The sequence below is a fragment of the Microcebus murinus genome, chromosome 7 (assembly GCF_040939455.1).
Source record: "Microcebus murinus isolate Inina chromosome 7, M.murinus_Inina_mat1.0, whole genome shotgun sequence".
Taxonomy (NCBI): Eukaryota; Metazoa; Chordata; class Mammalia; order Primates; family Cheirogaleidae; genus Microcebus; species Microcebus murinus.
In genome coordinates, this window is record NC_134110.1 from 16,446,567 (window position 1) to 16,459,425 (window position 12,859).

Sequence of the window (12,859 nt, forward strand, 5' to 3'; positions counted from 1 at the left end):
CTCCCTCACAACAAGGCACTCTGTGGACACCGCTGGGGAAAGATGAAGGACGTGTGCTCTTCAAGGTCCGGGGTGGGGGTGGGGCTCATGGACAAGTGCACAGCAAACCCAGGGTGAGGCAGAGCGTGGCACGTCCCCCGAGACAGGGCTGATGTGAGCTGTCGGAGGGCCGGGCATGACCTGGAAGGAATGACTCATTTCATGTGCTGGCGGGCCGCGGGCAGTTGTCCTTCCTTCCCTGTGCAGGGAAAGAGCCAAGGAGGTGGCCGGTGGAAGGGGAGCTATGAAAGATAGAGATGTAAACTGAGACCAGCTCTTGGAGGCTCATTTGACAAGATTATTGAGGTGCCTTTTGGGGCCCTGAGGTTCTCAGAGCATCTGGGGGAGCTGGTGGGAGAAATACAGTCCCCCAACCCCCCGAGTGTGGGGTCTACTCTATACACTGGCCTGCCTCTACTATTTAATTGGAAGGAAGGGTGGGTGCCTTGGCCGCAGTGGTTTGAAATTGTGGATTTTAATTACCTTTGGACTGAAGTACTGACTCAGTAGTGGGTGGTGATTCGTTCAATAGCAGTTGACAGCAATAATCATGATAAAATCATAAATAATGTTATTATATACCATGTGTCAGGTGGCACAGCTAAGTAGTATCTATGCATTTCAGATGGGTGCTGTCATCGTTCCATCCTACAGTTGTGTACACAGGGCTCATGGGATGTGCTTGGCAGCCAGTGTTCCTTGGCTGGCAGGGCCGCACACTGGCCTCTAGGCCCTGGCCTGGTTCTCTTTCCACCGCCGCTGCTTGCTCTCTGAATGGAGAGCTCTCAGGGCCTCAGTTGTCAAGAAGCAAAATGGCATCGCTGAAAACCGCCGGTTTCACAAATGTTTCTGGCTTTGGAGTATGCACCCTGATTTGAGCAGAGATGGAAATGAGATTTGGGCAGAAAGCAGAGGCTGTGTTGCAGGCAAGTGAGAAAGACCAGGCTTGGAAGGTGTGAAGGTTGTTTATCTGGGCTCACTGGTGTGAACGTCAGAGAAGTGGGGACTCTCCAAGGCCAGCCCTGGACAGGGAGATACTGGCCATGAACCCAGCAAAAGGTCCACTCAACTCCATCTGCACGTGATGCCCTCACCTGCAGTCACTGTCCTGCCCAGTTTGGCCAGCCTGGACCAGCCAGGCTCCAGAAGAGACTCCAGAGCTGGAGCTTCCTTCTGCTCAGCCAGAATTCCCCCCACCTGTCCATCTCCTTTGCTGAAGGCTCTGCTCAGAATGCAGGGCAGCCACACCTCTAGCAAGGTCCGGCGCTGTCTCCCAAAGGCACTGAAGATAACCTTTGAAAATACGAGAAGGTGGCTCAGAGCCCCTCGAAATCCTCTATTTCCTTGCAGGCTGCCATGGGTGTGGAATTAATCTCTAGGAGACCCTGGCATGTCACATGAGGTGGTGGGATTCAGCCTTGAGCACAGAGTCAGCACTCTTATATTTCAAGTAGTATAGAAGGAAGTCTCATTTTCTTAAAAGGTATAGAATCACACATTCAAAACAAAGCTGGGAGCAACCATCCCGCATGGCTGGTGTGTGCTGAGATGGAATTCTGATTGAGGCTGGGGTCGGTCAGGACTTCTGTTTGGCCAGGGGAAGCCACAGACAGGGCAGAGAGACGGGCTCCACAGGATCATATCTGCTTGCCAGGGGCTCAGAGGGGTACTCCCGGTGCTCCACAGTGGAGGGGACAGTTGTGGCCCTCAGCATTCTCACCACTCTCTCTGTGTCAGTAGTTAGCATTTCTCAGTACAGTAGAGATGCCATTCAATTGAGGCCATCCCAGGGCTCGTCCAGCTCTGCCTGGCCCTCTGTGGGAACATGCACCATGGAGGCTGCTCAGCCCTTGTCCCCACAGCTGCCCACCGCAGCCTCTGAGCCAGGCCTCAGCTGCTTAGACCAGCAGTGACCACCTGTCCGCAGCCGGACCATTCCTAGTCTCTTTCCTGGGAACTTAGCACTGAAAGTCAAATACAGGGAGATCACGCCTGTGCTTGGATCCCAAAGGAGGCCACACCCCCTTATCTGTAATTCAGAAATCTCAAAAGCTCTGAACACAAGCATTCTCCAACATTTGTGGCAAACATATTTGGCAGCAAGGCCAGCCTGGACTGACACGAGGCTCTTGGTAGTGCTAGCATCCTCCTCGATGGGGAGGTTCACAGGTTGCCTGGTAGAGAGGTCCACGTGTCAACTCTGGGATGCCTCCCTGGGTCCCACTAGGGGTATTAATATGCGGTTGATGCACTGTTATTACCTTTCTAACACCCACAGTGCTCTGCATTCTGACCCATACCTGGCCCCTAAGCACCTGGGTAAGGGGTGTTTACATAAGAGGCGCCATGGGTTGCCCTCTCTGTGCACGTGGATGGGCTGTGAGAAAGCCAACCTGCAGCGGGCGCAGGGGGATGTGACTGCCAAATGCGGGCTGTGGGTGCCATGAAGGGAAGGTCCCCGCATCTTCAGGGGCCTTGGCCCTGGACCAGCCTCCTGGGCCTGGGGTCCTGAGAGATACGCTGCATCTTTGCAACAACTTCCCTCTTTTTCATTAAGCAGCTCCAGCTGACTCGGCCGAGCTGGCATCAGAGAGCCCTACCCATCAGTCGTCATCTCCGAGGAGGCTCGGACTCAGGTGGGGCAGGGTTCCGCCGTGCCAGGGAGAAAGGAGCTGGGAACACACAGCCACGTCCAGGCACGGCCTTCGCCAGGCCGTCCGACATGTCAGTGGGCCCCCGGCCTGCTGGCCTGGGCAGAAAGGACTGGACTCTCGAAGGTTTCCACTTCAATGAAATTCCGCGGGGAAAGCAGAAACGGGGTGGGTTTGGCGACTGGCCATCTCTACGGGCTTCTGTCTGAAGGCTTTTCCACTTAGAAATATTTTCTAAGGAGAGTCTTTGTCTTCTGTCGGAGGTGGTATGGATTTGTGGTCCTGAATCCTCCCTTGGAAAATCTACCTCTGCAAGAATTCTTTTAAAAAAGAGAGAGAGAGAGAGAGAAAGAAAACAAAAAATATAGCTTCCCCTTTCTTGAACCCTGCGTCACTGGCCAAAGAATTCTGCGGCGATAGCAATGCTATGAATAGGGCAGTCATCATGGCTTCACGGCAGCCCGGAGCCCAACCACAGGAATTGCTCCTATCGCGGCCGCGCTAGAATTGTGCCTTTTATAAGACGAGCTTTGAGAGGAACACTTATAATCTGTATTCTCCCCCTGCCTTCTGAATTGGCCATTTATTATTTTGTTTGTAGCCTTGCGAAATGCTCCCTCTGAAAATGCTGGCTTCTGTTTACACTTGCGAGAGAAGTGAAACCACAGAGGCAAGAAGTCATGACCAGTCCTCCCCCGAGGAGGACGCGTCGAGCTACCCTGGCAAAGGCCTCAACTCGGGGTCTCTCCTTCAAAGGCAAAATACGCACTGCCTGTGAGCCGTCCTTATCAAACAGGGCCGCGCTTTTTGGATCAAAGGCGGTGGCACTCCACTGATGATTATTTATTACTTGGGAAGAACCAAAAAGCGAGTGGGTGAAAAGTCACATTCTGAAGCCAGTGAGCCTCCCCAACAGCCTCCCCGAGAGGCTTCCTGGACGGAGGGGCCCAGCAGACATGAGGCTCAGCCACGGTGACGATAAGGCCACCAAGGAGCTCAGCCATCCCAAAGTGGTGAGGAGGAAAACAGACGTTTAACTTGGACTTGGTGAAACCTGTGGAAACGCAGACATTGAAGTGGGATTTCTGCATTGGATAAATGATGTCGGAGCATTGAAAACTGAAGCAAGCAAGCGAGGGAAGAACAACAACTTTGCGTACACAGTTGGGTGGAAAGGAAAGAGGGGCGAGTCTGTTTTCAACCTGACCTCTTCTTGCCCCTGCAAAGCGGCAGAGGACAGAAATGAGGTCTGGAATCGTCTTTATCTGACATGTTGGGGACGGGTGAAGGTTTGGAAAACAAGGCTGCTTCTCATCAGAACCGGCCACGTGCTGGAGAGATGGCCGCTCTCTTTGGTGCTATCTTGCTCCTGATTAGTGGTCTGGACGTGCCTGACACAGCCTGGCATAGCCTCCTCCCCGCTCCTGCGTCAGGGTCGCGGCCAGGCAGAGAGAGGCGAGGGCCTGCTCCGAGCACGTGCGTGCCTCCAGCCGCGGGCGTTCTTCTCGAGAGGGGCATTCTTCTCTCTCCCTCAACTGCAGGGAAAGTCGAGGATGTGAAGGCCGTGTTTCCCTCGAATTCTGCTGCTAAGTGACAGTGCAGCTACAGTACATAGCCCCTGAAGGTGCTATTTTTTTTTTTTAAATAAAAGGAGAGTGTCTGGGGAGCTCCCCAATACTTTAAAATGAGTCTGCAGCCGAGTGGGTTGACATTACCTTGTACGATTTAGAACATCTCACGTCACTTTGCAAGTCAGCTCAGAGACGATGGGTCAAGATTGTTGGGCTAAAAGCTGCAGATCTGAGGCCGCTGTTCCGGTGATGCCTGGACTTACTCTTGCACAGCCAGGCACACTTGCACTTGGACCAGCAGACCGCAGAATGTGGATTTCAAAGGTTCTTCCTGTTACATGGAAGAAACCTAAGACCTGGCACTGGAACGTCATTCTTTGCAAAACACTTCTGAGGCTGTCTAAAAGTCAGACCCAGTTGCTTTTGTTCTTCTTAGAGCTCCCTTACTCCACACCCACGAAGTCACGCTTTCTGTCTTGCTCGAGTACTGGAAGCTGGATGATGGCTATTTTCTGTGAGTCCCCTTGACCCCTCCGGAGCTGGGGTCAGCTCCCACCCAGGCTTCTTGACAGCTGCAGGAGCTCTGACGTGTCCTGTAACCTCAGCACAGCTAATTTGCATATTAAATGGATGGCATGTGCCTGGCATGTAGTATGCTGATAAGTGGGACCATACTGTCATCATTACATACAGTCTCATTTCCTGAAGAGGAACAGTTTTAGGTGGAAAACAGCCCTGAACCAGGTCCTGGGTGTCCTTGTCTATAGCAGACAGACATCACAAATCCTACACTGACATGTTGCATCACCTAGAATTTTGTCGGCCACTAGAAATGCTTGCAGTGTCCCGGGGTGGGGGGCAGGGCCTATTGATTTGGGAGAAAGTTCTTAGAAAGAAAATATGACCTGTGCTTATCAACATCTTTCCCAAATTGTAAACGGTTCTCAAAATTTTCCCCAACACCCAGGCAAGGAGTAAGAGTCAATCCAAAATGAACTAGGAGAAGGCAGGAAAGCATCCATCCACACTGGAAAGTAGAACAGCAGACACACTGTCCTGCTCCTGAAGGGCCTCGCTGTCCTCTAAGTTTTTCTCAGGTCCCCCAGCCCGCAGTGCTGGGGGAAGGCTGCCAGCACACCCGCCTTGCTGCAAGTGGGGGGCGCAGGGTGCATCTGGCCTGTGCCTGCCTCGACAGCTGCCACTGGGAGATCTCAGAGAGTTGGGTCATTCAAGTTCAACCCCACTGCTCAAGAAGTGGGGCTGAGGCTGACTTGTGCAAGGACTGGAGTGTCCTGTTGGGTGGATTTGGAAGGGGGAGGTGTCCTGTGGGTTTCCCTAGGTGGTTTTTATGGTCTCAGGGAGAAAAAAAGGAGGTCACCACGCAAGGACACGCCATATGCCTTTACCTTCCACCACCACCGCTGTCAGCAGGCCCTTCTTCTTGTTGCTCAGTCGGTCGTGCGCCTGGCACTGCTGGTCCCGGAAGCTGGGCAGACCCTTGGGGCAGGGCGGGTTCTCGCAGACTGCATGCTCCACACTGGCGCCCAGGCAGTGTGTGCCTCCAGGCCCAGGGCTAGAAGGAAGAGGAAGGTCTGCATTAACCAGACAGGGCCGCAGACAGCAGGGGAATTCCACTTTTGTCTCTCTTGCCAGGAGTGGAACAAGCGGGGCAAGGTTTCCAAAGCAACCCCCCTCCCCGCAGACCACAACTCAGCAATCCCAGCCCCATGCTGACGACACAGTTAAGTCAGCCCAGAAAGATGCACATAAGAACTGTCAACGAAGGTCATGCAACAGAATGCAGTGGGTACCAGTTTAGCAAGATCCACAAATTTTCATCTGAACTTAAATTTGGCCATGGGTAACACTGGAAACTCCAAAGAACATTTTTTTTTTTCCGGCGGGGGTGTTTGGGTGGCTGTTCTCTGAAATGAAGACATTTAAATGGCCCCTGGGTATGCTCTGTGGGTCGCTACATTTCAGGATGAGTAAATATAAGCAGTTCTTGTTTACTTTAAAGTGAAAAGAACAAGAATGATGAGTTCACTTGCACATGGGCTTTGGGTAGAGACCAGTTAGGCCCTGGCTGTGCCACCTTCGGCTGGGCACGTGTGCGACCACAGGTGGTCAGTGCTGCAGTCTTGCATCCGGGACGCTCTGTGCTCACACTGGGGTTCAAGCTGTTCCGGAGACCCGGGCTGTGGTCACTGGCCAAGTCCACGAGTGTGAGCTCTGCCCACTCTTCCACCAGGTCCCAGGGTGTCCCTGGAGGACTCTGACCTGGGCAACCTCCATGGTTCAGTTCATCTCCATGATGCCAAGATCATCACGATGGAGTGAGATTTCTCATTCCCCCCACCCCCATACTTTTTACTGAAATTCATCACATGAGAGAAAAGAGCACAAATCACAACTGTTCTGCTCAATGAATGTGCGCAAATTTCACACATCTGTTGGCAGGATGACATTTCTGACACATTAACTATGTCATTTTGGGTATTTCTTTTCCTCCCCTTGCCATTTCTCACATCCAGATGGCAAGGCCACCCTGTGAACACTGCTTTAGGGAACAGATACATGGTAGAAGTCTTCAGGCTTCTCTGTCCTATAAGTCTACACCAAGGGTTGACAAACTTTTCCTATAAAAGGCCAGATAATGAATATTTTTGGTTTTGTGAGCCACATAGTTTCTGTTGTAACTATTTAATTCTTCCACTGTACCACAAAAGCAGCCAGAGACAATATGTAGAAGAATGGGCATGGCTGTGGTTCAATAAAACCGTATTTAAACAAGCAGGTGGTGAGCCAGATTCGGCCCACGGGCCACAGTCTGCCAGCTCCTTCCAGAGGTCTGGAAGAAAACACCCTGAGAAGAAAGAAAGGCTCCCTTCATACCTCTCTATCTACTTCATATATTCCAGGAAACAATTCCCTCCCCTGGGAGTAGAGGCGGCCTGGGGAGAATACATACACTGGTGGAGCCCTGAGCTCTGGTCTCCAAGATAAGCCCAAGTTAGGAAATGGCTAAACCTCTACAAGGCTTATGGGATCCGAGAGTGGAGGGTCTACATGTTCTGTTTCTTCTCTAGAAGACCAGGGGTGGGAGGCAGCTGATCTCATAAATGATTGCATGGCACATTTAGGTAGATGGAGCCTGAGATGCCTCCCCAAGAACCCTGGGGCAAGCACCAGGTGCCACAGAGAAGAGTGTGGAAGGACGAGAGAGGGGCTGGCCCTGAAGAGCCATGTGGGCCAGCAAGAGAGACATCGCCATGGCAACAGGTGAGTCCCCACATCTGGGGACCAGAGAGGGAATAAGTGATGCATCAGATGCTATATGGCAAGGTGTTATAAGCTGAACTGTGTCCTCCTCAAAATTCATATGCTGCAGTCCTAACCTCCAATAACTCAGAATGTGACCTTATTTGGAAATAGGGCCATTGTGGTTATAATTAGTTAAAATCAATCATACTAGAAGAGGTTGAGCCCCTAATCCAATATGAATTGTCCTTAAAAAAAAGTTGAAATCTGGAGACACACAAACACACAGGAAGAACATCCTCAGAAGATGAAAGGAGAGATTGGGATGAAGTGTCTATACTCCGAGGAATGCCAAAAATGGTCAGCAAACCATCGGAAGCTGGTACAGAGGTTGGGGACAGAGTCTCCTCATAGCCCTCACGAAGAATCACCTTTGCTGACACTTTGATCTTGAATTTCCAGGCTCTGGCACTGTGAGACTATAAACTTCTGTTGTTTAAGCCACTTAGCTTGTGGCACTTTGTTATGGCAGCACCAGGAAACTAACATACCATATGGGTGCCGCAGGACCAGATGCATCTTTGCAGAAGTGAGGTGCAGACTCAGGGAAAGTGGGGCAAAAACTGAAGTGCTAGGAATCCCACATGAACTGGGAGTTTAAAAACACAAATTAGGTGGGTTTCTAGAAACATAAAGGAAGCCATATTTCCTATATACCTTAGGGAGTGAACTGCCATTTGTGCACATTATGTAATTAACTTTCTACGTTGTCATCAAGCTTCATTTTACATTCAGTTTCATTCCTTCCCGCCAAGTGATTTCTCCAGTTTTAGATCCAGCTGGCCCACTTACACTAACTACCTGTACATCTGACAACGAGTATATGGACAAGAGATTAGATGTGACATAAGAAAACTGGATCCAGGAGAAAGAGGGCCTGGAGCAGCAGCCCATTGGATACCACATGTGCTTTGCAGTGCCTCCCTCCAGACCTGCTTATGCTGCTGCTTCTCCCTGTCCAGTCTTCTCCTGTGGGCAAGTCTCCTTTGGGCCCTTATCTAGCCTACTGCCCCCTCATCTCCACCTCCCACCTCTGCCTATGCAACCATAAAACATAATAAAATTTTTAAAAATGAAAGCAAACTCTGAGGAAAAGGGAGAAATTGTTTCTGTTTCCTGAATTATCAAATTATAAGATTCAAATGTCTAGTTTTCAACAACAACAACAACAACAAAATCACAAGACACACACAAAAAGGGAAAGTATAGCTCATTCAAAGGAAAAAAATAGGCTGGGCATAGTGGCTCATGCCAAAGTGGGAGGATCACTTGAGGTCAGGAGTTTGAGACTGACCTGAGCAAGAGCAAGAACCTGTCTCTGCTAAAAATAGAAAAAAAATTAGCTGGGTGTCAAGGCAACTGTAGTCCTAGCAACTTGGGAGGCTGAGGCAGGAGGATCACTTGAGCCCAGGAATTTGAGGTTGCTGTGAGCTAGGCTGATGCCATGGCACTCTAGCCCAGACAAGAGAGTGAGACTCTGTCTCCAAAAGAAAAAATTAAAAATAAGAGAACAAAATTTATTGACAGAACCTGTCCATGAGGAAACTCAGATGTTGGACTTACTAGACAAAGACTTTAAAACAACTTTCTTAAAGATGCTTAAGAACCAAAGGAAGACATAGACAAAGACAGGAAGACCATGCATAAACAAAATGAGAGTATCAATAAAGAGATGAAAATTATAAAAAGGAAACAAATACATTTTGGAGTTGAAAAGTACAATAACCAAAATAAAAAATCCACCAGATGAGTTCAAAGCAGATTTTAGTAGGCAGAAGAAACAACAAGCAAACTTGAATATAGGACAACTTAAAGTATTGAGTCTGAGAAGTAAAAAGAATGAACAGAAGTGAACATAGGGGCTCTGTGGGACACCATAAAATGGACTAATATACACATTATGGAAGTCTTAGAAGGAGAAGAGAGAGAAAAAGGAGAAGAGAATTACTTAAATAATGGCTGAAAACTTCCCAAATTTGAAAAAGACATGGATCTAAAAATATATGAAGCTCAACAAACTCCAGGGAGGATAAACATACAGGAACTCACATTGAGACACACTATTTAAACTGGCAGAAAGACAAAGAAAGAATATTAGAGCACCAAGAGAGAAGTGACATGTCACGTACAAGAGATCTTCAATGAGATTATCAGCCAATTTCTCATCAGAAACCTTGGAGGCCAAAGGGTAGTGGGCTGATATATTCAAAGGGCTTGAAGAAAAAAAAACAAACCTGACAACCAAGAATTCTATGTCCACATAACTGTCATTCAAAAATGATACAAAAATTAAGATACTCCCAAATAAAGATGGAGAAAGTTTGTTACTTCTAGACCTGAATTATAAGAAATGCTAAAGGGAGTTCTTCAAGTTCACATGAAAGGATACTAGACAGTAACCTGAAGCCATATGAAGGACTAAAGATATATATTTTGTACATTATTTGTATTACATACTATATTCTTACTATAAAGTCATCTAGAGAAAAGAAAATGTCAAAAGGAAGAGAAAATACATTTACTATTAAGTTAAAGTGAGTCATCTTAAGGTCTTCGTCCTAGTAATCTTCACCTGGAGCAGGCTGGGCAGGAGGAGGGGGAGGTGGGGTTGGTCTTGCTGTCTCAAGGCGGCAGAGGTAGAAGAAAAGCCACATATAAGTGGACCCAAAGAGTTCAACGCCATGTGTTCAAGAGTCAACTGTACATTGGTCCTGAGACAACAGAAATAGGCACCTCCATCCACGGCACACAGAAGACAGAAGGAGAATCTCTGTGGGGAGAGAATGTGGCTGGCAAGGAGGTCTCCGGATGGCTTCCTGACACAAGCTCTGTGGGAAACTTGAAGGAGGGGACCAGCTTTACCAAGGATTCCGTGCTGGGCTGAGCAGGCAAAGGTTGAGCTATCACCAAGGTTGAGCTATCACCAAGGTTGAGCTATCACACCAAGAATCAGAAGGGAGTCCCAACGCCATCCTTTGGATGAGGAAACTGAAGCACTGGCAGGTTGAGCAACCGCTCCACTGGTGAGCGCGAGGTAGAGATGGGAGATGCAGTGCGCACGAGCACCGGGACCCAGTAGGCAGGGGTGCCTGTCAGCTGCCACGAGGTCTGAAAGGAGAGCCTGACACTGATGTAGTCATCGGGGGTGCAATGGGTTTTCTAAGATAATCTTCAATCTCAATCCACAACTTCTAGGGTTAGGACTATCTAAACAGGAATAAAGTAGAAGCTCAGATATGAAACCAAATGACCTGAACAGGCGCTTCACAAGAAAAGGCTATCCAAAGGACACATACAGACATGCGCAGATGCTCAGCCTCATTACCGATGAAGGAAATGCAAACTAAACCTCGGCGAGATACTGCTACACACCCACGAACGGCTGAAACGGGCAGGACTGACTGACGACCCTGGGTGTCAGTCAGAGTGCAGAGGATGTGGAAGGACACCATGGCTCACAGCAATGGGGGTGGCACAGCCAGTCTGCAAAGCTGGTGGTTGTCATGTGGTCACACATGCACTAGGGTCAGGGGACTCCCCTCCCACTGCACTGACATGCACCTACACGTGTGCCCAGATACACATCTGACTGTGATGAGTGATGCTGTGCAGGGAGCTTCACTTTTCCGTATGTTGCACCTTCATAAATATGTTCAAAAACAAGGAAAAGAGTAACGTAGAGAGGCTTTGGTAAGAAACTGGAAGTGGAGGGAGAAAGGCAAGTTCCACCCCAATATTCCCCAACCTCCTGCAGGCGAGGAGGGTCTCCTGCTGGAGTGGGGTCCGTGGTGCCCTGGGAGACCCAAACACAGCAGAGCAGCAGCAAAGGGTTGCTGAGATGAGCAGGCTCACACAGCAGATCTGCCCCTTTCCCTGGGAACGGATGGACAGGTAGAATGGAGGTAGACTGGAAGCGAAAGATGCCACTTTATTTGCTGCTGTGCTCTATTAAATGAAGAGAGATCAGTAGAAGCTACAGTGACAGCAGCAGTCCGGACTAGTTTACCAAGCAGACCCAGGGCTCTCAGCAGAGAGCCAGCAGTTCTGGCCCCTGCCTGGCTGCCCCAGGCTCCGCAACCTCCAAGGAGCGGGAGAGGCAAGGCCATAGGGTTTCAGGAGCAGTGCCGGGCTGCTGACGCACCCTCAGGGCAGCAGATGTCCCCGTTCTAAGGCCTCCTCTGAAAGGTATCCAAGTAACACATGTAACTTATGCTCCAGTGTAGAAGAATTGGGATTTTAAAAAACTATCCATACGAACGCCAGGTCGCTGGCACACTGCAAGCACACAGATGGGGTTTCACTGTGGAAGCAAAAACCAATTACAGGCGCATAACCTCACTCCTCCCGTCCTCCCACTGAGTCTCCGCGGGCTAGCTGCTTTCCTCCCCCTCCCGGTGCGTGGGGGGCCATGCCTCGGGGTGACCCTGCCGCATCCCGGCTCTGCAACCCCCTCGCCTGCACAGCCTCCACTTGCTGGGGCAGAGCTGGCTTTTCACACACCCGTCCCCAAGCCTTTCTCCTCCCCAGCCCTCCCCACGCACAAGCCTTCCGTGGGGTACCAGAATGCCAACTAGAGATGCATGTTCTACCTTGCAGTCGTTTGGCATGACTCCCACCCACAGCGACATCAGCTATGGCAGGAAAAGATGAGCCTAGGAAGCTGGTTTGAAAACATGGATGGTCCCCAAGGCCTCAAGGTCAGTGGCAAAAAATAAAAACTTTAATAGCTGTAAAGACCAAGACTAGAAAAATAGTGGGGGGGGAGGGGGACTCTCTTGCCAATATTTTTGGACAGTGAATAAGCCAGCTGCAGAAGACGGGAATGGAGCCAGGAATATAAAGTGAAGGGGGTGAGGGTGGGGGCGGGGTGGGAGCGCTCCAAGCCCGAGACGCACACAGCAGTGAGGTTTAGACATCCTATGGAATCTCCAGGCAGCAGGCCGGTGATTTAAGGAGTGAGACGGGGAGAGGACGTTGTTTTGGTCAGAGATTGGCTCCCAGGCCTCGGTCAGCTGTGCTTTGTAACTATCACCACGTCAGGCCGTGGTGCAGAAGCAGGCGGGAGACTGCGGCCTGGACCTCATAAAACACTGTCCACGTCCCCTCTTCGGGAAGCACCCAAGGTGGCTGCTGATCCACCCCCCAAGGCCTGCTCTGTGCCTTCCCATTCACCTGGGCTGGATCCATGAAGGTGAGATACTCCGCAGAAAACTACAAGGGGAAAAAGAGCAGGTTGTTTCTGTGCAGAGCAGGAAACAGCCACACTCACTGCAAAAG

The 12,859-nt window shown here is 50.1% G+C and overlaps 1 protein-coding gene across 1 annotated transcript in view; it reads right to left on the minus strand.

Annotated features, from left to right (window-relative positions):
• LOC105871276 (A disintegrin and metalloproteinase with thrombospondin motifs 17) overlaps positions 1-12,859 on the minus strand; it is a 200,756-nt gene that overhangs the window by 12,448 nt on the left and 175,449 nt on the right. The window contains exon 11 of the mRNA XM_076004811.1: positions 5,668-5,834. Coding sequence (XP_075860926.1) covers positions 5,668-5,834 — 167 coding nt within the window. The remainder of the gene's footprint in view (positions 1-5,667; positions 5,835-12,859) is intronic.